General features: G+C 44.4%; 1 protein-coding gene across 1 annotated transcript in view; it reads left to right on the forward strand.

The window, feature by feature from the left end:
- Positions 1–21,048, forward strand: part of Asb7 (ankyrin repeat and SOCS box containing 7) — a 43,389-nt gene extending 22,341 nt beyond the window's left edge. The window contains exons 5-6 of the mRNA XM_028872811.2: positions 6,466–7,071; positions 20,112–21,048. Coding sequence (XP_028728644.1) covers positions 6,466–7,071; positions 20,112–20,251 — 746 coding nt within the window. The 3' untranslated portion in view covers positions 20,252–21,048. The remainder of the gene's footprint in view (positions 1–6,465; positions 7,072–20,111) is intronic.
- The last annotated feature ends 3,597 nt before the right edge of the window (positions 21,049–24,645 follow it).

The following is a 24,645-nucleotide window of genomic DNA, read 5'->3' on the forward strand; positions in this document are numbered from 1 at the left end:
CTAGTAGTATCAGACGTCACACCCTTAAAAATGTCACCAACATGAGCTAAACGAGGCCAACAATAGACATGCCAAAGTGGACAACAAAAACTACAAAGCCTCAACCCTGCACGAAGAGCTCCAGGCAAGCCAGGAATGCTGAGATCGGGAGAAGTAGTCTTCCCTGGGGAAGAGCACACCAATAGGTTATCCAGTACCAAGTGGTCAGCCCTGAGTATGCATACAAGTAACATTATGCAGACTGAGCAGGTTATATTTAGAAATAAATACATGGGTATTTATTGCATGTAAGAAACATTAATGGGAAAAAAGAGGCCGTGAATTTGAAAGAGCAAGGAGGGGTGTATGGGAGAGTTTGGAGGAAGGATAGGGAACAGGAAAAATGACATAATTGTGCTAAAAATAAAAGATACTTTAAAAAAAGAAAAAAGAAAAGCCAGTGTAATAGAAAGGGAGCACGTTGATGGAGCTGAAAGAAAAAAAAAGTAATTCTTTGAAAAGATCAATTAAATTGAAAAATCTGTAGCCAGACTGAAAATGAGAAAAGATGACCCATTTCAGGACTGGGTAACAGACACGCCTCGATCCTATAGATGTTTAAAAAACAAACGAACAAACAAAACAAAAACAAAAAAGCAACAAGACACAGAATACCATGAGCTTCTTGTCATGGAGAAGAATCCCATCTCTTGAAAGACAAATTGCCGAACTGACCCATAGGAAAGGAATGATTTCATCATTGTAGAGTTGAAAAATTAAGTTCCTCATTAAATGTCTACCAAGAAAGCTACGGGCCCAGCCGGCTTTGCTCCTGTTTCATGTATTCCTGAGACAAATAGTAATCCAGCACACAGTCTTTAGAGAAGGCAGTGCTTCCTAATTCATGGTGCAGTACACTGTGCATCTCCTGCTGCAAAACCAAAGACACAGGCCGAAAAGAAACTGCCGAGCAATAGCCTTTCTGACAGCAGACACAAAGATCCTACCTGAATACTAACTAAAACGGTCCATCAGTAGCATTTTTAAAAGGATGTTACAGAGTGGCTGTGTGGTGTGTATCTCAGGATTCAAGGCTTGTTTAACATCCACAAACCCTCGAGTTGTTTGACGGGTTAATAGGATCAAAGATAAGTGTCAAAGGGTCACTTCAGAGCCCGTGACAGCACTACCCATTCAAGATGACTGAGCAAGGCAGAAGGCAACTCAGAACCTGAGCAAAGGGACCTTGGGAAAGCCACAGCTTTCTCTGTACCTGCTGAACTGAATGCTTTTCTTCTAAACACGTCTAGAAGGGTGTGCATGCTTTTGCTATTTTGATACAGCATTCTCTTGTAGGTTCTAGCCACTGGAGTAAAAGAACAGCAAACTAATTGGAAAGGAACAAGTCAAACTGTTGTGGCCAACAAGATGGCTTAGCAAGTAAAAGTCCTTGCTGTGTAAGCCTGATGATCTGAATTTGATCCCTGGAAGGAAAGAATGGACTCCTGAAAGTTGGTTGGCCTCCAGAGTCATACCTGGGCATATATGTCCCCCCAATATCACACACACTAACAATAACAAAAGGTATAAGTAAAACTATCTTCATTGTATGTATATATGTCTACAAGTGTGTATGTGTGTGATACATATATATATGTGTGTGTGTATATATGTGTGTATACATATATATAGTGAATTGAGCTAGATTGTAGATCAGTGTTACAAAACTCAAGTTCTGCCAACAGTTAACGTCTGTTAGCAGCTCACAATAGGAGTAATTTAAAGTTTTTAGTGGTCAGTTTAATTAAATAAATATATAGTCTAAACTGAAACGTTGCTGGGATGAATTAAAGAAGTCCTGAGTAAGTAGAGAAGTGTTCCATGTTCATTACATGGGAAAATTAGTATTATTTAGATCATTTGAGGGAGCTTGCCATCTATAAAGTTGATGGAATCAGAACAGTAAAAGATTAGACCAGAAATTAACTACCTAATTTGAAAATGTATTAACAGAAATAATTTTTAGAAAGGTTGGAGGAGTTAATACTACCTGATATCAAATACACTATAAAGCTACAATAATTAAAGCAGTCTGGACTTGGCATATAGAAAAACTAGTTGTTTGTTTAATTGCATTTTTTTCTAGGGTGCTGGGATTGGACTGAGTGCCATGTTCATGCTTGGTAAACCTGCTGCCCCTGAGCTGCATTCCTGCCCCTTGATTTGAGATACACTTTTGTTATAAAGCTCATTCTGGCCTTGAACCTGTTCCCAGTCTGCCTTCCCCTCTGAGTGTGTGCCACCTTATCCAGCTAGGAAATACTTTTAGATTAACAGAACAGTTCAGAAATAAAACTATACATAGATGATAAGATGAATTTCAGCAAAGGCAGCAGGATATATATATCATTGAGAAAAAAAATGTGTGTGTGTGTGTGTGTGTGTGTTTGTGTAACCATCAGAGAACAAGCTTGAGGTGTCTGTTTTCTTCCTCAATGGGACCTGGGAGTAGAATGCGGGTCACTGGGCTCTGTGGCAAGCACCATCATCTGATGAACCATCACTGCCCCCACCCCCTGTTTTGTAAAGAAAGGGTTTTTCCAAATGCTGCCAAAACAAGTAGACAGCTATATGGCAAATGATGACCCTTGCTCTTACTTTATACCTTACACAAATAGTAACTGGTAGTAGATCATTGACCTGAATGTAAGGGTTTAAAGTACAAAATATCTAGAAGAAAAGAAAATGTGTCATGTGGTGTTGGGCAAAGTGTTCTTCAGCAGAACCAAATTCTAGTAAATGCTTAAAAGAAGACAGTGATCATGGTTGGAGTCAAGAACAAAGAGCTGAGTGCAGATCAGTGGTAGAGTGCTTGCTCTATGTTCGGTCTGTAGCATTGCACACACAAGTCAGTAAATAAGCCTACTCCATTTGGTTCATATGCAGAACACGCAAAGAACTTCTACAACTCCACAATCGGAGAGCCCAGCAAAAATGAGTAAACACTGTGACAGATAATTCACAAAGATGGTGTACAAGTAAGCCAGCCCTCTAGTCACCTGGAATGTAAATGACCAGGACAGGGAGTCATCGCTTACTCTTTTAATGAGCAAAGTTAAAAGTGGTGGTGAGACAGATGGGGGCATCTGCAGCTGTGGTACATGGCTGGTGAGGACCGAGGGCAGGGCAGTCGCGGGCAGTCGCGGGCAGCCGCTGGCAGCAGGCCATCGGCAGCTTCTTAAGAAGTTAAACAGTAGCTAGCCTCCGAGTCTGCAGTCCTTTCCTGTTACAGAGCCAAATGAAAATAGAGAGGAATGTGATAGCATCGTCCAGATAGCCTCAGACGAGTGAGCCCTGCTTGCACATGGGAAGAAGTGGTATCTGAATCTCAGAAGCATCATGCTAAGTGAAGTGAGACAGTCACAGGGATCTGCAGATGACCCTTTGTTGTGACATCCTAGGAGAGCAAAGCTTCATCTTTGTTGACTAGTGGTTTGCCTGGCTCCCGGAATCTAGGTAGGAAATTGGTTGTACAGAGACGTGAAGGAACTTTGAGGTGACAAAAATATTCCGGGTTTTAACGGCTTTTTAGTTAACCTGACTGTTTGTATGAACTCTTGGCTTGTCCGTCTGTTCACTTGATGAACAGTTCTTGCTGCCACTTAACCAAGCTGTCAGAAAACAAACGACATGCAGCATAGTAGGTCTTTGTTTTTAGATGGGTTGTGTTTCTGTGTGTTTCGATTAGAGTGTGCTACCGGTGGTTTAAAATGGTCTCGCTTGTGGGGGAAGTATCAGGTAAAGAGGCAGAAGAAGCTTGGGGTTGTTATTTTGTTTGTTTATTTTGGTTTTTCGAGACAAGGTTTCTCTGGGTAGCCTTGGTTGTCCTGGAACTCGCTCTGTATGTAGACCAGGCTGACCTCGAGCTCAGAGATCCACCTGCCTCTGCCTCTGGGGTGTTAGGATTAAAGGCGTGCGCCACCTCTAAGCAGGGTTGTTATTTAGAGCACTCAGGGAGTCGCTGATGAGGAGAACTTGTGCAGGTACTGCTGAAGAAAGTTGAGAAAGTCCAGCCAAGTGGCTTCCGTGTGTGTGTGTGTGTGTGTGTGTGTGTGTGTGTGTGTGTGTTACCCATTTCTCACTGCACTTGCCATTGTCCTGTGTCTGCACTGCTCACTGGCATTGCCCGTGAGCTCTTACATGGCATGGACTGATCTTGACCCTTTAGTGCTCCTCATTTGCATCCTCATGTGCTGTTATCTCACCCCGTCACTTTTTCTTGAGGACAATAGCTGGAGTTTGTATGCAGTTTTGTAGTTCTTGGTCCTGTGCTTTGCTCTCAAGATGCAGTCAGTTAGTTGGTTTGAATACTTTTGGCTGAGATGAGTGGGCCACTGCTCTGTGTGTTAATCTGTGGTTTCTTAGTTCAATGTAGCATTAGAATGTAAACGGAACTTTACACAGGCCCACGGTGAAACCAGCCATGCAGGAGCAACTTGGTGTAACAGCATTTCAGCCCGACTTGTCAAATAGAACGACTGTAGGGTGGGAGGATGCTGGCACCCTTCAAGATAGATAGCCCTCCCTGCGGGACGAAAGGTGGGAGAGGTTTCACTGACAGATCAAGAGGGATTACCTGGAAACAGGTGGCTGAACAGAGGGGTGGTCATTTATCTCTCCTGCATGTCTTCATTTCATCTGTTCTACTTATGTGTTCATTTATTTCTAAATCTGTGTGTGTGTGTGTGTGTGTGTGTGTGTGTGTGTGTGTGTGTGTGTGAGAGAGAGAGAGAGAGAGACAGAGAGAGAGAGAGAGAGAGAGACAGAGAGAGAGAGCCAGTGCGCGCACATGGGTTTATGTGCATGCATGCAGTGCCTGCAGAGTCCAGAAGAGGGCGTTGTATGCCCTGAAGCTGAAGAAGCAAGTGTTTATGAGCTGCTTGCTATGGGTGCTGGGAATTGAACTCAGGTTCTCTGAGAGAGCAGCAAGAACTCTTAACACTTAATCTATTTTAGATATCAGCAGGGATCGTAGACCCATCAGTTTGGTCTGAGAGCGAAGTGAAAGCTGACTAGTGCATGTTCAGCCTCTTCCAGTAGGTGGCAGCAGAGGGCTTTGCTTCAGTGTTTAGCCTGTCTTGAGGGTTTCATAGTCCTAGGTACTGAATATTCTTTTAGTTAAGACTGATGCCTTTTTTTTTGTAGACAGATCAAAGTGATACCGTGGTTGTTAGCTGTCACTTTACATCAGATGTTATGAGGAGCTAAAATAATAGTTTACTTTGTATAGGTTTTATTTGCTAACAACTCTTTAACTGCAATTTTCACCCACTACAGTATTATTAATATTTCAGCATATCATTTTCTGCCTCACAGCTTCTTATAGAGAACCCAGCTGTTGTAGTCTGGAACTAAATAAGATCTTATTAAATAGTACATAAGTATTTCATCATGTAGCCTTGGGGGTATTTCTGTGAAAAACATCCACATTTTTTTTCCTTTTGTAAACAAACTCAAGACTGAGTTGCACAAGAAGCATTTTAATGCTAGTAGTTAGGTCGGGCTGGTTTTTCTTCCTTGTTGCTTTACTTGCTTCCAGGAAGCAGTGTCCATACTGTGGGGAGGCAACTGTCCTCTCTGTCCCACCTACTGCTCAGGGATGGCAGTGTAATATGTGAACCACAAAGTGCTGGCCTCTGAGAAGGCCAGAGCGGGCGGTGAAGTCTGTAGCTTGAAGAGTCGCTTAGCAGATAATTCTTACAAGGTTTTCTCCCCAGGGATCTGTTGATTTAGGAGAGAGCTTTAAAACTGTTTTTTTTTTTTTTTTTTAAACAATGTAGTACTGAGGTTTCTGCCATTTTTTTTTTTTTTTTAACATGAAGTGCTTGCTAATTCTTATAAACTCGCAGGCTTGGAGTTTATAAGAATTAGCAAGGAGTCCTGTCTTATCCACACACACACATGCTTCATCATGGTCATGTCGCTCACATGGGTCTCACTTTCATGGGGCACAGAGACTATGCCCGAGTCCTTGCCTGCACCCCCACCCCAACCCTATGAAACCCTAACACCAGTCTGGCCAGACACTAGTTCAGAGCAGCGGGTTGCTACACAAAGTGCTTCTTTAAGCCAAGAAGCAGCACGAGAGAAAGCAGAGCAGGTAGCTGAAAACAGGAGAGGTGTGGACCGAGGCTGTGATGAGAGCGAGCGCGGGCAGACACACTCACTTCCCTCAGCAGCGGGGGCGAGGTGCTGTGAGTCTGCCGTCGGGGCTGTCTTCAACACTGCTGCTCTCATCCCTCCTTCCGTTGCCGGGCTTGATAACTTCCACCGAGACACAACTTCTGCTAAGCCTGGGGAAAGCCCTCGGGTTGTTCCTGGTGTTTAACCCTCCACAGCCTGTGGTAACTGGCTGAACCGTATCCGTCCTCATACAGTTGCCTTGTCTCAGCAGCCACTGATGTTTTCATTTTGGTTTAACCCTAGCTGATCCTACGGTTAAGGACTTAATCGGAGGCTTCACCGCTCTGCATTACGCAGCCATGCACGGCCGGGCCCGGATTGCACGCCTGATGTTAGAGTCTGAATACAGGAGTGACATTATCAATGCAAAAAGCAATGATGGCTGGACTCCTCTCCACGTGGCTGCCCACTACGGTAGGGACTCATTCGTCCGGCTCCTTCTGGAGTTCAAGGCTGAGGTCGACCCACTTAGTGATAAAGGTACAACGCCCCTTCAGCTCGCCATCATCCGAGAGAGATCAAGCTGTGTGAAAATCCTCCTGGACCACAATGCCAACATCGACATTCAGAATGGATTCCTGTTGCGCTATGCTGTAATCAAAAGCAATCACTCTTACTGCCGCATGTTCCTTCAGAGAGGGGCAGACACAAACTTGGGGCGCCTAGAAGACGGACAGACTCCTTTGCACTTGTCTGCCCTCCGTGATGACGTGCTCTGTGCACGGATGTTGTATAACTATGGAGCAGACACGAACACAAGGAACTATGAAGGTCAGACCCCACTGGCCGTTTCAATAAGTATTTCAGGAAGTAGTCGGCCGTGTTTGGATTTCTTACAAGAAGTCACAAGTATGTAACATAATTACTACTCTTATTGCATCTTTTCCTCTTAATTCGCACCTTCTGAGTTGCTTGAGATGTTTTTGTAATACGAGATGACTAGACATTAATCATTCTTAGAAGTCCTGCTTGGTAAGTAATACTCATTCATCCAAAACCCAGTTGTGTTCCTGAAAGTGGACAGTAAAGTTTAGAGGAAATGACAGACCATTTTTAGGATGAACAAATTTGGATGTTAGAGGAAGGTAGTTCCCACCGCTCCAAACAGTTGTCTGTCTAGTACCGTGTGGGATTCAGGTGGAGGAATTAGAAGGAGATTGGGGGTCTGGATCCCTGAGCTACAGAGATGGTCTAGATCTTGCACTTTATTACCAAGTTCCAGTGAAGGGAATGCCGCTCTGGCGTGTTTAGGTTCCCCAGTAATGGAGGTTAAGGGTACTAGAAAGGGTTGTGAGAAAGCTGAGAAATTAGGCACTATGTCCCCGCGCCACACAGCTTCCACCGATGCCTGCCCAGTGTCCGAGAGACACTTTCTTTACACTCCAAGTGTCCGGTTCATCTGACGTAGAGTAATGGTGTCCACATGGCTTTCTGAGGGCAGTGTCCGTTTGTATGGTGTCCACATGGCTTTCTGAGGGCAGTGTCCGTTTGTGTGGCCCTTGTTAGCTTTTCCTGCCATGCTTCCCCGGGACTGGCCAGGTGTGCACCAGAGCCTGGTGTGTGAGCCAAGAAGCCGAGGGCCGCAGCACCGTTCATTTACTCTGCCATGCCGTCCGGTGCCCAGCTGCCTCCCCCACACACACACAGCCTTGGTTACAGAAGAAAGGCCAGTGTCTGATTATGTGGCATTTAGGAGAGGCCAATTTTAGTTTTGAGTTTTTAAATTTGGAAGCCAGGGGGCGGGCCAGTGAACAAAAAGGATGTAGAGCCTGGAGTCCATGGAGGTGTGTCGAATGACAAGTTGGCATGGTCGTAAGGACAGCGGCAGAGTCCTCAGGAGGTGAACTGCCCTTCCCCTATGGAAAGCCAGGCCGGAACTGGGTAGAGTTTGTAGGATTACACCACATGGACATCATGGGGTGTGTGGACCTTTGGGGTTGGGTTCCTCTAAGGGGGAAAGCAGGTTATGGAAGTGCTTACCTAAAGGAAAAGGTGAACCGGTTTATACAAAGAACAAACAAGGGAAAGAGTGTTGAAGTGGTGGTACCATTTATAACTTTGTGAAAATATCTAAGTGTAGTGTAACCTGAGGGGATGGTTAGCTACTAATGGAACCCGCCAGAGAACTGGTCATAATTGAGTTGAGTTTGTTCTCATCGTCTTCCCTCACAGTGCAAAGTTCTCTAGTTGCTTGATAACTACAGACTGCAGAGTTGTTCAGAGCGTGGAATATGTTTAAAAACGTATTTATTTTTACTCAGTGTGCATGGGCATTTTGCCTACCCATATGTCTGTGCCTCGTGTGTGTATAGTATCCAGGAGGCCAGAAGAGGGTATTGGGTCCCAGAGGTACGGGAGGTTGTTAGCTGTCCTGAGGATGCTGGGAACTGCACCTAGGTCCTCTACAAGAGCTGTGCTGCTGAGCCAGCCCCCAGAATGTAAAGTCTCCCGAGAAAGACAGGAATGTCATGAGAGGGCTAACCTCAGCGAGTGGCTAACAAGAACTTTGATATTAAAAGATGAGATTTTAATGAATTCATGCCTGGAATTTTATTCACAGAGAAACTGTAGTATCGGGCAGTGGCCCATCTAGAAATACTCATGCATGGATTATAGACTAGATGACTCTGTACAAGCCGCTTCCGCATTCAGGAAATGGAAGTGTTGAAAAAAGCTGTAATGTTAGCACTCCTGTAATCCTAGCACTCGGGAGGTTGAGACAAGGGGACTTTGGGGGCCAGGCCAGGCCACGCCGTGTTAGAATGGGCTACAGTCACAAGGCCCTGTCTCCAGAAAGCAAATCAAAGAGCTGTCGACCTGCAGTTGCCTGTGTTTACAGTCTGGAAAGCAGCTAGAGTGCACTATCTGAAGATAGCCACCTCTGCATTTGGTTAATAAGACTGTACAGAAGAGCTGGCTACCTCGGGGGCCTTTCCCTGTGAATGTGCCCCTTGGGTAGGAGAGGGCCATGTTCAGAAGACATAGTAGAGTCAAAGTCGGGGCCAGGCAGGTGGAGTCAGGACTTTTCTCGGGGCATCTGGCCTCCTGGTCCTCACTTTGCCACATCCATATCCACCCTGTGTGGGAACTCAGCTCTGCAGAACTGCTGCTGCATTAGGACATTAGTCAGGATTCCCCTCACTCCAGTGTTTTCATTAGGTTGAAATGAATAATCCTAGTTACTCTAAGTTCTCTGGCTTACCGTAATTGCAACATCTGTGTCACGTCGAAGTCTGGTTCTGACGCTAGCTTTATCTCTAGCTGCTTTTCTCTCTAGCCTGCCTAGCATGCTGTGTAACTTTTTTTTTTTACGTTGAAGCTAGGCACGATGTGGAGAGCAGCAGGAACTCAGGTGATAGTGAATGCTCCCAGCACCTTCTCTTTTTCTGTTTTGTCCCTGTGGAGACCATCTTGGCTCTATAGCTCTGCCTGGGCTGTGCCTTGCTGTGTAGACCAGGTTGTCTGCAAACTGCGGTAAATCCCTCTGCTTATGCCTCCCTAGTGCTGGGATTATGCGTGTGAGCCAGCCTGCCCCACTTCAGTAGTCTTCATGTAAGGCTTCCTGTCAATCTGGCCAGCCATGGGATTGTGTTGACATCACTATGGATAGCTGGATGCGCAGAGTTCTCCAGTGCCCTTGTCTCCCTCACTGCACCTCCACCCTCGCTCACGCCCTGGACTCCTCCTCAGTCTGTCGGCTGTCGCCCACTGTTACTGCACTGGAGCCTGTGGGGGTGGTTGTGAGGTTGGTGGTGGGCCACTACCCTGTAATCTTCTGGTTCAGTTCCAGTCTTTTAAGTGGGCCTGTGTCGTCCCCAGGCAGGAATCATCATGGGTTTTCCCTTAGGTAGGCTTCTTCCTCCAGTCCTGTAAGGTGAGGGAGGAAGGCCAAGCCTGAGAAGGGTCTGTTTCCTGGGTGAGTCTCTTCCTTTAGAGAGCAGCCTTAGTTATGGAGTGGCTTGGGATGCCAGTTGTGCATACCCTCCCCTGCCCTAGCCATCAGGGTCTTTATTGGTCTCCACCTTGAGGACCTGGTAGGGTCCTCACACTGGCTCTTGATGTTCTGTCCATCCGTGGTCTCCAGTGTTTCTGTTTGTGGGCCCGGTGGCTTCTGCTCAGGTAAGCGTGGGTCAGACTCAGTGCTTAGGGTCTATCTTAATCTCCAGAGCTTTTGATAAAAGTGCTCTGCCTGCAGCTTCAGTCTTTTTGATTGCTCCAAAATAAGGCTTAGTTTTCAAAGTTGTGCAAGTTTTTCTTCTTTCAGGAACTCAGGACTGATGACGTCTGAGCTCTACACATGCTAGAGTTGTCATGGGACAGCCATTTGGTTTTACCATTGTTTTTCATTTGAAGTGTGAAAGCATCCTCGCTGTGGTCCTTTGAGCTGAGGAGGGTTTCGCACACAGGGTTCAGAAGCTCCTTACTCATCATCATCACAGGCGCTCAGCTGTGCCCATATCACATGCTGTTAAGCCAGCAGAATGGGGTGGTGCAGAGTGCCACAAATGACTTACCTAATTACCTTGGGCAAGAGCTCCAGCCCCTAGCTCCACCCTACAAAGCTTGGTACCTTCCTCGAAAAAATGGGAGGAACTGGACCAAACTCTTGTCAGTATCTGCTGCTTTTAAAGGCAATGGTTTTTTATTACTTGGGAAAGAAGGAAGGAGGGCGGGAGGGAGGAAGGGAGAGAGGGAAGGAGGGAAGGAGAAAAAGAGGAAGGGGAGAAGGAGAGGGAAGGAAAGAGGGAAAGAGGATTGTGTAGAACTGATTTTGTTTATTTGTTGTTTTGTCCCCAAAGGCTGGGCTTCTAGGAGTCCACAGATGGCCATAAGGTCCAGTTGCATAGCTGCAGCCCTTGCCCTTTACACTGTGGTGACCTTTGGGCTGGGGATATATGAGCTCTGGAGGAAAACTGCTTCCAGGTTAGCATGACAGACAGACGGCCTGGCTGTATGGTGGTGATAACGACTGTTTTCTTCACTGCCAGGCAGCCTCAGTCATGAGGATTCCAACCCATTTCCGTGTGTGTGTGTGTGTGTGTGTGTGTGTGTGTGTGTGTGTGTGTGTGTGTGACAAAGCAGTAAGCACAATTGAATTACATCTTGTCCCTTTGTGCACGTACCTTTTAAACGCTCCGCAGACGGAAATGACTGAGTGGAGGAGAAGTGACAGGTTGGCTTGAGCTGCACCGGTGGCTTTTTTCATGGAGATCCATTTTTCCTTGAAAGAGTAACTGACAGCCAAAGTATACCATTTAATCATGGGCACTTAGCAGGCGTTCTCTTGGAAATGCACAAAGTTCACTTGTCACTTTAAGGAAAATGACCACAGTATTGATGACCAGCCAGATCTTGAGCTTTGAAAAGAGTAGTTTTAAAAACTTGTATTTAACCATTGTGAGAGTCCTACTATGTAATGATTTTTTTTTTCTGAGATCAGTAGGAATATTAAGAAAAGTGGTTTTTTTATTGGTTTGTTTTTTTTTGTTTTGGTATCATATTTACATTTATATTACTCTGTGTATGGGTAAATGGTCCACTAATAATTTTTTTGTTTTTTGGTGTTTGTTTTTTTTTGTTTGTTTGTTTGTTTTTGTTTTTCAAGACAGGGTTTCTCTGTAGCTTTGCGCCTTTCCTGGAACTCGATCTGTAGCCCAGGCTGGCCTTGAACTCACAGAGATTCACCTGCTTCTGCCTCCCTAGTGCTGGGATTAAAGGCATGCACCACCACATGGCAGTCCACTAAAATTTTAAGATATACCAATGGACTATAATCTAAAAGTACAAAAATTTCATCAGTGTGTTTTCAGATTCTGTATCACAGCTGTTAGGGTTGGGGAGGTGGCTCAGTTGGTAGTGTTTGCCAAGCAAGCATGAAGACATCAGTTTGGATACCCAGCACCCACATACAAAGGTGGACATGGTAGCATGTTTTGTAACCCCAGCACTGGGGCGTGAAGACAGGAGGATCTCTGGGCCCTTCTGGCCAGCTCCCAGCCAGTTGGTGAGCTTCAGGTTCCGTGAGAGACCCTGCCTCAAAAAATAAGGTAAGGGAGCAATTGAAGAAGACAGTATTTAATGCTGGCCTCCACACACACATGCTCCTACATATATATGCAACACACACACACACCAAAATTAAAAAGAAAAAATTCCCTTATCCCATTTTAAGAGGGTTTCATGGAGTATCCAAGGTTGTCTGGAAAAAGGCTATTCTAAGTATTCCTTGCTTTCTTAGTAACAGAAGCTAGCTCAGTCTTTCTCAGCTTTCCTAATGCTGTGACCCTTTAATACTTTAAGCTTCTCTTGTTGTGACCCTCAACCATAAAATGAGTTCATTGCTACCTCATAACTGTAATTTTGCTACTGTTACAAATCATAATGTAAATTTCTGTGTTTTTGGATGGTCTTTGGAGACCCATGTGAAAGAGTTGGGTCATGACCCACAGGTTGAGAACCCTGAGCTGGAGTTCTTCTAGTCCTGTAGTCAGGATATCACACAGACTAAAATCAGAGCAGATAGAGGACAGACATCAAGAGACATTTGCAGGAAAGGAGAAATGGGGGTGCAGCCTCACAGCCTCCTTGTTTCAGAAAATGACACTGATTTTTGTTTGTTTTCATAAAATTTATTTCAGCCGATAAACTGATCACTGCTATTTTTAAACAAGTCAGAAATGTTTCTGAAATTTCTAGTTTCCAAATATGGTAAATATAGACAAAGATAATCCACATAAGCAAGAATTCTTTGAGAGTCTCCTGTTTTAAAGGTGCAGAGGCATCCTTCAGCTGAGAAGTGGAAACCAAGCAATGTGTAGTTTTCATATTTTCAGTGCTAAGGATCAAAGCCAGGGCCATGGGCATACTAGGTAATCATTCTGCCACAAGCTGTATTTCCAACCCTACATTCAGGGTTTGCTAGGGGCATCCTATCAGCCTGGTGTTTTAGAATGTGAAGAATCCTTAATGTGTTTTTGGTTGAAGTTCAAATCTGTGGGTAAGCTGAGAGCTTGCCTCCTGCTCACTGTTTATGGCTCAGGATCTAGAGAGGTCCCTTACTCCTGGACGTTGCTTAGAAAATTGTGGCTTTGCTGACTTGGGACAAATGGTTCCTATCAGTTGGGGATTTTAGTTCCTTGGATCCTGGGGTCAGTTTGCAGAGACTGGTCATGCATCGGGCATGTCAGAAATGCCAGGTCCTCAAGTAAACACACCATCCACCTTGCTGGCGTGGGCTGCTCCTAGCACACTTATGTACAACATCTCTTCTTCTTCTGACTCTGGTCTAGACTCTTCTTAGGTCGGTTGAGTTTATTGAGTTTATGTTTAATATCCTGAGATATCTGAGCTAAGGCAGTAGTGCCCTGTGTTCCAGAAACATCAATATTCAAAGACTAGAATCACCAATCAGTATGCTTTCAGGGCTATATAAAAGGTAGGCCTGGGGTGGATTTTGATTTGTGTGTTTTAAGGAAGTGAATAGCTCATAATGCTAAAAGGAAAAGTTGAAGTGGCTGGGAATTGAGTTGTGTAAACTGTTTCACAGGAGACTTAATCTGTCAAGTACTTAAGATATTTGCTTGCTGGAACAGTAATCACAGATGTTTAAAAATACTATTTTATAAATATCGAAGGAACCAGAAATATGTTTTTGTTTAGATTTCAGTAATGGTCAAGTACTATGTTACTTAAAAAACAAAAAAACAAAAGTACTATGTTTACAGAAATAAGATTTGAAACTAAAAGTTAAAAAAAAGGGAAAAAATAAAAACCTCAGGGTGTGTGTGTGTGTGTGTGTGTGTGTGTGGAGGGGGTGTGTGGTTCAGTGGTCCTGCATTGGAGTACATGCTGAGTGTGTGTAAGGCCCTGGGCTCAATCCCTGGCACCACCAACACACACAAGCAACAAACTTTTAAAACATACAGGCTCTTCTGTTTTTCTAAATTTTAAGGAAGTGAAGCAGGCCATGGCTTTCTCAGCTAAATCCAGCACAGAGTAGGTATGTAAGCTGATTTACCCCCAAATGGCGAGGGTGTCCACAGCCCTGGCCTACTGTGCCCCTTCCCAGTGCCTCCATCATTACTTTGTGGGGTAACCTATTATACAGTGGGCTCTCTCTATGAAGAAATCCACGCAACACATTTTAACCAAGGATTTTAAGTTTTTTTCCTAATGAATTGGAGCTTTTTGCCAGACTATCGACATTAGACTCTTATGGGGGTTTTATTTCTAACTTATTAAAAACTGTTTTCAGAAAACAACAGTACAGAGTTGTCATTCAGATTTTTTAAGTTCTTTGACATAGCAAATGTCTTTTTAATAAATCAGTTTATTCTAACTAGAGAGTATCTTATTCTGTACCTTCTTGTAGTGTTTTTATAGCCCCTACTTTTAATGTTGGCATCTATAGATGTCTTGACATTTGTAAATAAATCCTGTATAATTTTTGCTTGACTTTGTGACTTGTCTGTCACAATGATAAAAGACCATGGTGAAGGCAATGAGTTTATTTGGGCTATGGTTCCAGAGGGCTAGAGTCCATGATGGCAGAGCAAAGGCATGGGGCAGGAGCCACAAGCCCAGGCAGAGAGAGCCAACTAGGCACCGGCAGGAGCCTTTAAAATCTCCAAACCCGCCTCCAGTGACACATTTCCTCCTAAGGCACCTGAAAGAGTCCCACCAACTGGAGACCAAGCATTTGTATGCTCAGAATTATGGGGGACGTCTCATTCAGAGAACCAATGCTCAGCTGCCCAAGGAGAAATGTAACCAACAGACTTATTACATCAGAAAGCCGATACTGTGTATATTGGAAGTGTAAGTGAATACTTGAATGATTGTTACTTTAAGGGAGCTAGAACCTGCTATTGAACCTATAAAGTAAGAGTTGTTTATCCCACTTTATACTTAGCCCTAGTGAGAAGACTTCAGAAGCAAAAGCAAAAGAATAATGTATGATTGGCCAGACATGGTGGTACACACCTTTAATCCTAGCACTCGAAAGGCAAAGGCAAGTGGATCTTGGTGAACTGTAGACTAGCCTGGTACATACAGTAAGTTCCAGGCTGGCTGGGGCTATATAATGAGACTCTGTCTTTAAAAGGAAAAGTATGCTTACGGTAGAATTTTAAAATAGGAACTGGAATTAAACAGAACGATTAGGAGATCATTCCGGATGCTCATGGAGATGGAGAAGTTCTTTAGGGAGTGACAGACTGAAGCAATCCAGAGGAGGTGCTCCCTCCCCTCCCCCCTCTGTGTCACTGTCTGCCACCACAAAGAAGCCTAGGGCTGGCCTTTTGTGGTTTGCCTTTGACTGGTTGAAACAGTTAGTCTTTGTCTACCTTTATGAATATGAGTAAGTTTTAAAGGTTTATTTTGAATTATGTATGGGTGTTGATGTACATGTGCACAGGTGTCCACAGAGACCAAAGGCATGGGATCCTCTGGACCTGGAGTGACAGATGGTTGTGAGTAGTCGACATGGGTGCTGGAATCAGGTCCTCTAGAAGACCAGTTCACATTCTTTAACAGCTGAGCCATCTTTCCAGTCCCCAGGTCCAGATATCTTTATCCCAAGAAATAAATCAGGTCTCCCTCATAAAAGCCACAAAGGGGGGGGGGGGATGCTTTGGGACAGTTAATTTTCTAAGTTATACCCTTGCCCGGGCTTTTTATTTATACTAAACTGGGCCCTTCGGAAGCAGATTTCCTATTTTGTGCCAACCTGGTTATTAGTAATGATAGGCCTCTCCACAGCCTGGCAAGATTAACCCTTTGAACTGTTGCGTAAGACCACTGTGGCTCATTAGTCTGAACACCTTGTAGTTCTTGCTGCGTCCTCCAGTGTTTCTAACTCCATAAATTACAGTCTGTGAGGAGCTGTCCTCGAGCTTCCCTGTTACAAGCCCACAGTGGAGCAGTACTTCTTCATTTCCCATGAGGCCTGGTGGGTGGGATAAGCATTTCGCTGACCCCCGCCCGCATTCCTCCTCCTCCTTCCCCCTCTGCTCCTCTTCTCTTCTTTGTCCCTCTGTTCTTTGGACACTGCTCTGCTAAGTGTGTAGTAGGTGCTCAGGAAATGCTTCCATGTGGTCTGCTAACAAGAGATGAAAACTCATCCTCTAATCGTAATCTGCTGGCCCCAAGATGCTGTCCCTGAAGAAAGACCCCCACGATGTCTGTGCGTAACAGTGATGCTGAGCTGCCCTCATGCCCTCCGCATTCAGCCAGCTGTTGAACCTGCATGCTGACAAGCAGGCGGGATTCGAGCTCATCTCCTGGTGGGAGAGGGGGCTAGTTAGACCCTCTCCCTGAAGTGCATCTTCCACACGGTACAAGTCTTGTCTCCAGCCCTTTGAAGTCACATAGGCCATGTCTTATGGTGACATCCAGCAGTTTGCCCAACTCCTCCCTGCTAGTGGGTACGACTTGTCCCTTCTAACCATCTTGTTTTCTTACCATCTTCACACCAGGAAGATGAAGACCACCTTCCAAGGATGGCCTTCTAGTTTCCTGAAAATGAGCAGAAATATCCCTCAACTCATGTTTTCGGAATTGAGTTTCCAGCTTGCTTTGTAGTGTTCTGAACACTTTGTCACAGTGAATGATTTTTATTCTTATAAAGCCTTTGAGGGGGGTGCTGTTAGGCAGAAACTAAGGCAGCAGGCTAAACACCTCAGCCTAGATGGCATGGGTGGCGAGTGGTAGAACCAGGAGCCTGTGGATTCTGCCTCCAGGACTATTGATTTTAGCCCCTACAATATGCCCTTATCATTCAAGGCAATTCTGTACTCGGGAGTTACATATGACTACAAAATCTTTAAAAGACCATATTCTTCCAAAATATGAAAGGGTGCTTACATGGCATGTTGCTTAAGAAAAAAGAAAAATAACAAAGCGAGGAAAGCATTTCAATATACTTAGGTCTAGGACTTCCTGAGTGAAGCATTCCAGAATGTGTAGGCCCGGACGGTGGTGGCTGAGCTCCCAGGGGCCACAGCGCTTACCCACTAGCCACTGAGTGAGTGAGCTATTTTGCAATAGAATCCCTAGTCAAGCTGCTCCAGAAACACTGCATGGAGCAAACAAATAACATAATGGGAGTGTTGTCTTAAAGGTCAAATGTCAGGGGAACTAACTCAGTTAAGTGCTAATGATAGGGGCATCTCTGAAAATGTGACAAAGAACCTGACCCTGTCTTTTCTGATGAAGGGCTGCTTTTGCATCAACCTGGAAAATAGAGGACACATGAATAGAGACAGACAAGTATGTGAGTGGTCACTTCCTTGCATGTATCCTTCTGCAGATTTTTGTCGTACACATGCTAGGACTCGTAGGAGACTGTGTGTGTGGTACTCTTGGAAAGCAGTGTGTTCACGCAGGCCTTCCAGAGCAAAGTCTTCAGTCTCTTCCTTTCCCTTCCTCTTCGGGGATGCTGGGAATTGAACCTGGAGCCGTGCACTCACTAGGGAAGTGCTCTGCTGCTGAGCACCAGCGTCAGACCTGGAGGGCTAAGTCTCATGGAGCTCTTTTCACTTAGGAAGAATGAGTTACTTTTGCTCTCTCACTCTAAAAACAATGCAAGCAAGAGATAAAGGACTCAGAAGAGCAGTGCTTATCCAGGTCCAGCCGGAGACCCTCCCAGGGAGGCTGTGGGGTTGGAGTGATCTCATAGCAGCAGCGGGCTGTTCTCTGTCCTCTCCATGTTCCTTCTCTCCCGAGACTACATGGTGTGGTTTTTAGTTTCAACAGACTGAATGCAAATGTGCCCAAGAAAGTTCAGCTATCCTCTAGAAAGTCGGGCATTGGAAAGTGTGGCAGACTGTGTGACTGGGGGGATAGGGGGTGGGGTGCAGGGGGTGCTATTTCCTGTTCACCATTTTGTTTCATTTTGGAAAATGGAGTTTTCATCATAAGTTATTCATTTTAATGTGTAATAAATGAATTAACGTGTATTTATAAAATTTCGGTTGTAGCTTCTGATGTGGTTATCACCATCGATACTGCCCACATCAAAAGTTCTTTCATATCCTCGGTAATTTTTGAAAACATAATGGTATTTGAGACTAAGTGTTTGATAGCCACTGAAATATGCCGTCTCCTTGACGTTTGAAGCTTGTTACTTCATCTCTCTGAGACTGCAGTAAAATGGAGTGATGTTTTGTATACCCCACTTGTAAAAGGATTCAAGGACTCCATACACTCAGGAGCTTCTGCTGTACATGGAACAGCAGGCATTCGATACAAGGCAGCCTTCTCATATATTAGTCAGTCTTGTGTGACTCCAGACACCTACTGAGGCATTGTTGAAGAAGTTTTCCTTGGGTCAATAATGATCAGTATTGTTAAGGCATAAAAACAAAGTTGTCGCCAGGCGGTGGTGGCGCACGCCTTTAATCCCAGCACTCGGGAGGCAGAGCCAGGTGGATCTCTGTGAGTTCGAGGCCAGCCTGGTCTACAAAGCGAGTTCCAGGAAAGGCGCAAAGCTATATAGAGAAACCCTGTCTCGAAAAACAAAAAAACAAAAAAAAAAAAAAAAACAAAGTTGTCGAGAGAAACAGAATTTGATTTTATTGCTTTTGTTTTGGTCAGTGACCACAGTGGTTACTCGCCAATGATCAGGGTGTGGATTATGAGGTGAGCGAGAGATACAGACTAGCTTAAGCTGCCTTTCAAACTCCCCTGCTGCTGGACCACCCAGCCCTCATCCCTTATCCAGGGTCTGCTCTGCCCTGGTGACAGTGACCAGGCAAGCAGACATCATTGCAGAGCCCCATAGAGGTGGTGTTATGTCGAGCCTCCAGCATCTCAGCCTTGGGGTCGAAACAGTCCACCTTAGCAAGCGTCTCATTCAGCCCGTGCTTTGCTTGTGAAGAGACTGAGGCCCAGAGAAACTATTTCCTCACAGACGCTCGCCTTTGTATCAGAGTCTCATCAAGACAGACCCACAATTCCTTAATTTATAGTAGAAGAATACTCAGGCTTGGAATCAGAAAGACTGTCCTTAGAATTATTCTGTGCTACAGCTGGTTGTCCAACAGCGGCCAGTATGCTTAAATCTCTCATCCTGAGGACTTTATTTGTAAAGCAGAGATAGAGGCATCTATCTGGCAGTTGCCTATCAGTCCATAGTGACCCAGTTACCTGACATAGGCTACTTAGAAGAGGAGAGATTCTTTTTCTTCTTTTGGTTTTTAGAGACAGGGTTTCTCTTTGTTGTTTGGGTGCCTGTCCTGGATCCCACTCTGTAGACCAGGCTGGCCTCCAACTCAGAGATCCACCTGCCTCTACCTCCAGAGTGCTGAGATTAGAGGCATCCCCCCCCCCCCCCCATTGAAGAGAAATTCTTTTGGACCACAGTTTCGGAAGGCTGTGTCCACAGTTGACAGCTCTCACATGTTTGGGCAGGAAGTCATGGCAACAGAGGCTGCTCCTGTCATAGCAGATAGAGAAGAGGGAACAGGACAGGGCATAGTCCAGGGATAATAAACTCCCAATGCCCCGCTCCGGGTAACTTGTAGCCTCAAGCGAGGTCCTACCTCCCGGAGCTTCCACAACACTCGCCAAAACAGTGCCATGATCTAAGCATGGAACATTCTAATCATGTGCCTGACAGGGTCCTTCCATACTCAGACCGTAATGCTACCTTCTTGTAAAAGGTCTTAGAAGAGACCAGTGGATGAGACACCACATGGAGATACTGATGACTTGGGTTTGAGTCAGTCCATTGTTCCAACCATTTGCCTGTGAGGTCCACAGCAGGTTCTTCCCTGGAAAACCACACTTCTCTGACACCAAAGCCTCTCCCTCTCAATGCTGTGCTTTGTAGCTTTGTAACGTTTTCTTTCTTTCTTTCTTTTTTTTTTTTTTTTTTTTTGTCATTTTAGGACAACCCAGAACCCTGCAGGACCTGTGCCGAATTAAAATTCGACAGTGTATAGGCCTTCAAAACCTGAAGCTGCTTGATGAACTACCAATTGCCAAGGTCATGAAAGACTACTTAAAACACAAATTTGATGATATCTGATATACCTGGACTGTGAGCAAGATTAAGAGTTATTCCAGACACTTAAAAGGCTCTGGGCCTTGCACAAAGTATATCCTATGCAATTTCTGATTTGCTGTGAAGTCAGAAGGCAGGTATACACTTTTAGGGTTTTTGTTTGTTTGGTTTTCATTTTAGGGGAGGGATTTTTTTATATATATATGAACACACACACACCACGCTTGAAGGTCTTAATTTGGTTTCTTGGTCCAAGTCTATGAGGTCCAAGCCTTTCTATACAATACTGCATTTAGAAAAATTGTTTTTCCTAAATGCACCAACACAGGCAGGTTCAAAGTGGAGGGTTCTTTCTTCCTTTTGAGCTCTGGTTTCATTGGTGAACAAGGTACTAGAAACCAGTAGAACATTTGTTAAGTTTGGAGGTCTCAGGCTCACCTAGTGGATCCTGGGTGACGCTGGAAAATTCCCTGCGAAGAAACTTACAGTAATGCTATCACCTCATTCATTTTTAACGAGTACAGATGAGCTGTTTAAAAATTCTTTTTTCCCTTCTAATTAATGTAGCTTTCCAATGGAAAAAAAAAAAACAAACCCAGTACCTCTGCTTCCTTTTGGTGTGCGCTATTTTTAAATTATTTTTTTTAAAACAACTGTAGGACACTACCCTGAGACATTGTGTTTCAACTCCTCTCTCTCTCTCTTGTTGAATTGTGCTTTGAAAACAAAATGAATGGGGAAAGGAATTCACTTTTTAAAGCCAGTGTATTCTGTTTTTAAAACCCGTGCCTCTTGTGCGGCTTCCTCTTGGCGTAGTCTCTCGGTCGGTCGGTTGGTCAGTTGGTCGGTCGGTCTCTCACTCACTCCTCCCGTTCCTCGCCGACCGGCTTCCTCGTGCCCCTCAGAGCAGGAACCACCACTCCCACTCCCACTGCAGACCCACTGTGTCACCTCAACTCCACTTCCAGCGTTGCGTTTTCTTTCACTTTAAGGAACAAACTTCATATCCTGGTGATACAGCGTTCCCTAGAAATAGCCCACATTTTTGCTAAACCATTTGATTTTAATGATTAAATAATTTGGGGTGGTTTCATGATGGGTTTTTTTTGTTGTTTGTTTGTTTGTTTTGTTTTGTTTTCCTTCCTGGTAATATGTATACATATATATTTTAAGGGTAAAATCTCTAATGGGCACTCTTGTGATCCTGGCAAATTGCTAATATGCTAATTAAATATTTCCTGTCTGTTTTGAAGGTAGGTACAGTAAAGCTCTTCAAGACAAATATTTTATTTTCTGGGTTGGTTGGACATGTGTGTACAAGTTAAACCTGGGTGTGGTGAAGGATCAGTAGCAAGGGAGAAGGGCCCATAGGCACTAGGCATCAGGGACATGTCCTCAGACACATGCTCACTGCTTCATTCGTCTTTATGTTAGTTTGAGGAGAGCCTTTTCAAGTGCCCCGGTGTCATTCTTAGTGCCCTGACAAATCTTTTAAATATTTATAACTGTTAATAAATTTGCTATCCGAAGTTTGCAAGGTAAAGGGCTCCTCTTTCTTGTCGGAATTGCCATTTTGGGGGCATCAAGCAAACACGCTTTCACCCACAGTGGGATTCAGCAGAAATTCAGCTTCACCAAGTGCAGGCCCGCAGTGCTGTTTTCTCAAGCCCGGAGTTTGTCGTCTTGCCTGCAAAGTAGCTGTGACATCAGAACATGGAATCTGTGTGTACCTAGATGGCGTAAAGATTCCTGAACAGGCAGCTTGGAGAAGATGATGATGATTCAGGGAATCACTAGTGTGGCCCATAGACGCCTTCGGCAAGCTCAGGAGCACATAGAGTTCTAGCTGATCCCTGAGTAGCTGGGAACCCAGTGGATAGGGATAGGTGTTTGTCGTGACCTTGTCGGAAAGGTTATCTCCACGGAGCTTGCTTCCCCTGTGCAGACAGCTGTGTTCTCATTCTTTATCCAGGATCCAGGTCAAGGCTGGAGACTCATTAACAGCCTGAGGGACACCACATGACCAGTTACTTGAGTGTAACTTCTTTTAGAACCCCAAGCCCAGCGTGGGAAGTGGTGGGAGGGAGCCTGGAGCGTGTGCTCAGAACTGCCGCGATAGTGCGCTCGGGTCGCACAGGGCTCATATGTGTGTGTTAATTGATTCAGTAAGTTAGAAATGACATTCACTCCCCAGCCACTCAGAGGGTTCTGAGCTAAGCCACTGAGACTGAGTCAGGGAATCCCAAGTACAAAGATCATCGTAAGGCAAATTCTTTGTTCTGTGTGCTGCTGTGACTTCAGAAATACAAATTATGAGCGCTCTTCCTGGAATTGAGAATTCTATTTAATGAAGAAGTGTATAATTCCATTATTTATTGTTTGAGGTTTGATTTATCTGGAAGCTTAAAAGAATGTTCTTTGTTTATTAATTGAATCCCAGTCGTATGCTGTATCTTATGGTGACTGAAAGGCCGTACAGTTGCTTATGTGGCTGTGATGACATGTAGGTCTGCACTTGAATTTGATTATCAGAGAAGCATTCTGTGGCCATGAGGAGAGAAAAAGAAGCATTTTCAGAAACTCGGCCTATTGGCTATTCCAAAATCTTGACTCAAAATTCGCCACTGATTCTTTTGTGTTTCTTTTGAAATGTATTATTTAAGCCTATTCCTAAAACTTTATAAAATGCATTTGGCAAATACACCAAAGAAACCAGCTCATAAAAGATTATGATCATTAATGAACTGCAAACCTCATCTTTTGCAAACAAGGGTGTTTCTTTGTAAATATTTGTGTTTATAAATGTACAGCAGAGTAAGAGTGGTTTTCTAGATTATTTAATTCCCATATTTCTAAACTATTTACTACAGAATAACCCGGGCTCACTAGTTTGGATGACTGGGTGGTTTTTTTAATTCATTATCAGTCATGCTTGGAGCAACGTTTCGCTGGAGAAGTCAGCATTCTGGCAGTGGCAGGAGTCACTTTTGGAGCATGAGAGAGTCTAGCATGACCTGTTAGACTCACACCCTCATAAGGCACAAGAGAGTGTAGCTTAATGAGCAGAGGGGACCATGAGCAGAGGGGACCATACGAAAGCGCTTCTAATTTCCCTACTGAATTACTCGCTAGCCCAGGATGGGATGGGGACAAGGCCGTTTGCCCACAAATTTAGCTTTCATGTAACTCCCAGTGTGTTGTATCATAATATATTCTGTTCTTTCTTTGTAATGTAAGTTTTGCTTTGGGTCAATTTGAATTAAAAAAAAAAATCTTAAATCTGGTTTAAAAAAAAAACATACTGTATTTGTGTTTTCTTTCTACTCTGCCTTAACTTGTTAACAACTCCAGGTGTTTGGTAAAATGAAATAAAGCTGTCTTCTTCTTCAGCACATTAGGTCACTGGTGACTGGGTAAGAAAATAATTTCCAAAACAGGTCCACATTTCAAGACATTTTTTTATCCTCTTTTTTATTTACTCTTTAGTGTTTTACATTTATTTACTTATTTATTTACTTATTTATTACTTTGTGGAGGTCAGAGGGCAACCTGCAGGAGCCTGTTCTCTCCCACTATGTGTGTGGGGGGGGTGGCCCTCAGGCTTGCCTGCAAAGCCTTTAATCTGCTGAGCTTCTCACTGCCCCTATCCCCTTTTAAACCCATTCTGTGACTGCAAACCGGAAAACGACTCAGCCTTGAGGATGTCCATCCAGCACGAAGGCTTCCTGAGTTAGATTCATTATCTGCCAAATTTTGACTAGGAAGACATTAAAACCAGGACAGTGGGTACAGGCCACGGCACACTAAGGAGAAGAGCAAATACAGGCAGAGCAGAGCTGAGGTAGTTTGTTAGCCTGCAGGAGACCGCGGCACAGCCTCGAGTTTGCACAGCTTGATTGGGGAGAGACCTCTGGCTCCCGAGGATGGCATGCTAGGGGAAAGGAAAGACAGACTGTTGAAGAACCTCATGGGGGACAGCGATATGCTGGGATTACAACTTTACTGCATGCTTATCCAGGGTTTGGTGCAAATCACGGCCAAGAATGGCACATTTGAAATCATTTATAATGGCTAACAAGGGAGGTTGAATTTGAAAAAGAGCTGCATTGCCTGGAAGTCTTGGAGTCATTCCTTTTCTGATATGATGTAAGGAGTGTGTTGTTTTCTCAGCTGAAAGATTACAAAAGTGGCTTACTAGCTGTTGATAGAGCATACCATCTGCTTGATAAAAGAAATATTTCCACACCCATGTAGTTGGATGTCCAAGATGAAAGAAAGGCTCTGTGTCACCTCCCTCTATTTCTGTAACTTCCTGCAGCCCGTGTTCCCTAAGGAGAAGGAATGATATTTTATGCATTTTGATGCTTTTGAGACAGTGTCTCACTGTGTGGCCCAGGCTAGCCTCTAACTCATCCTCC

This window comes from Peromyscus leucopus, chromosome 1 (genome assembly GCF_004664715.2).
Source record: "Peromyscus leucopus breed LL Stock chromosome 1, UCI_PerLeu_2.1, whole genome shotgun sequence".
NCBI classification, from domain to species: domain Eukaryota; kingdom Metazoa; phylum Chordata; class Mammalia; order Rodentia; family Cricetidae; genus Peromyscus; species Peromyscus leucopus.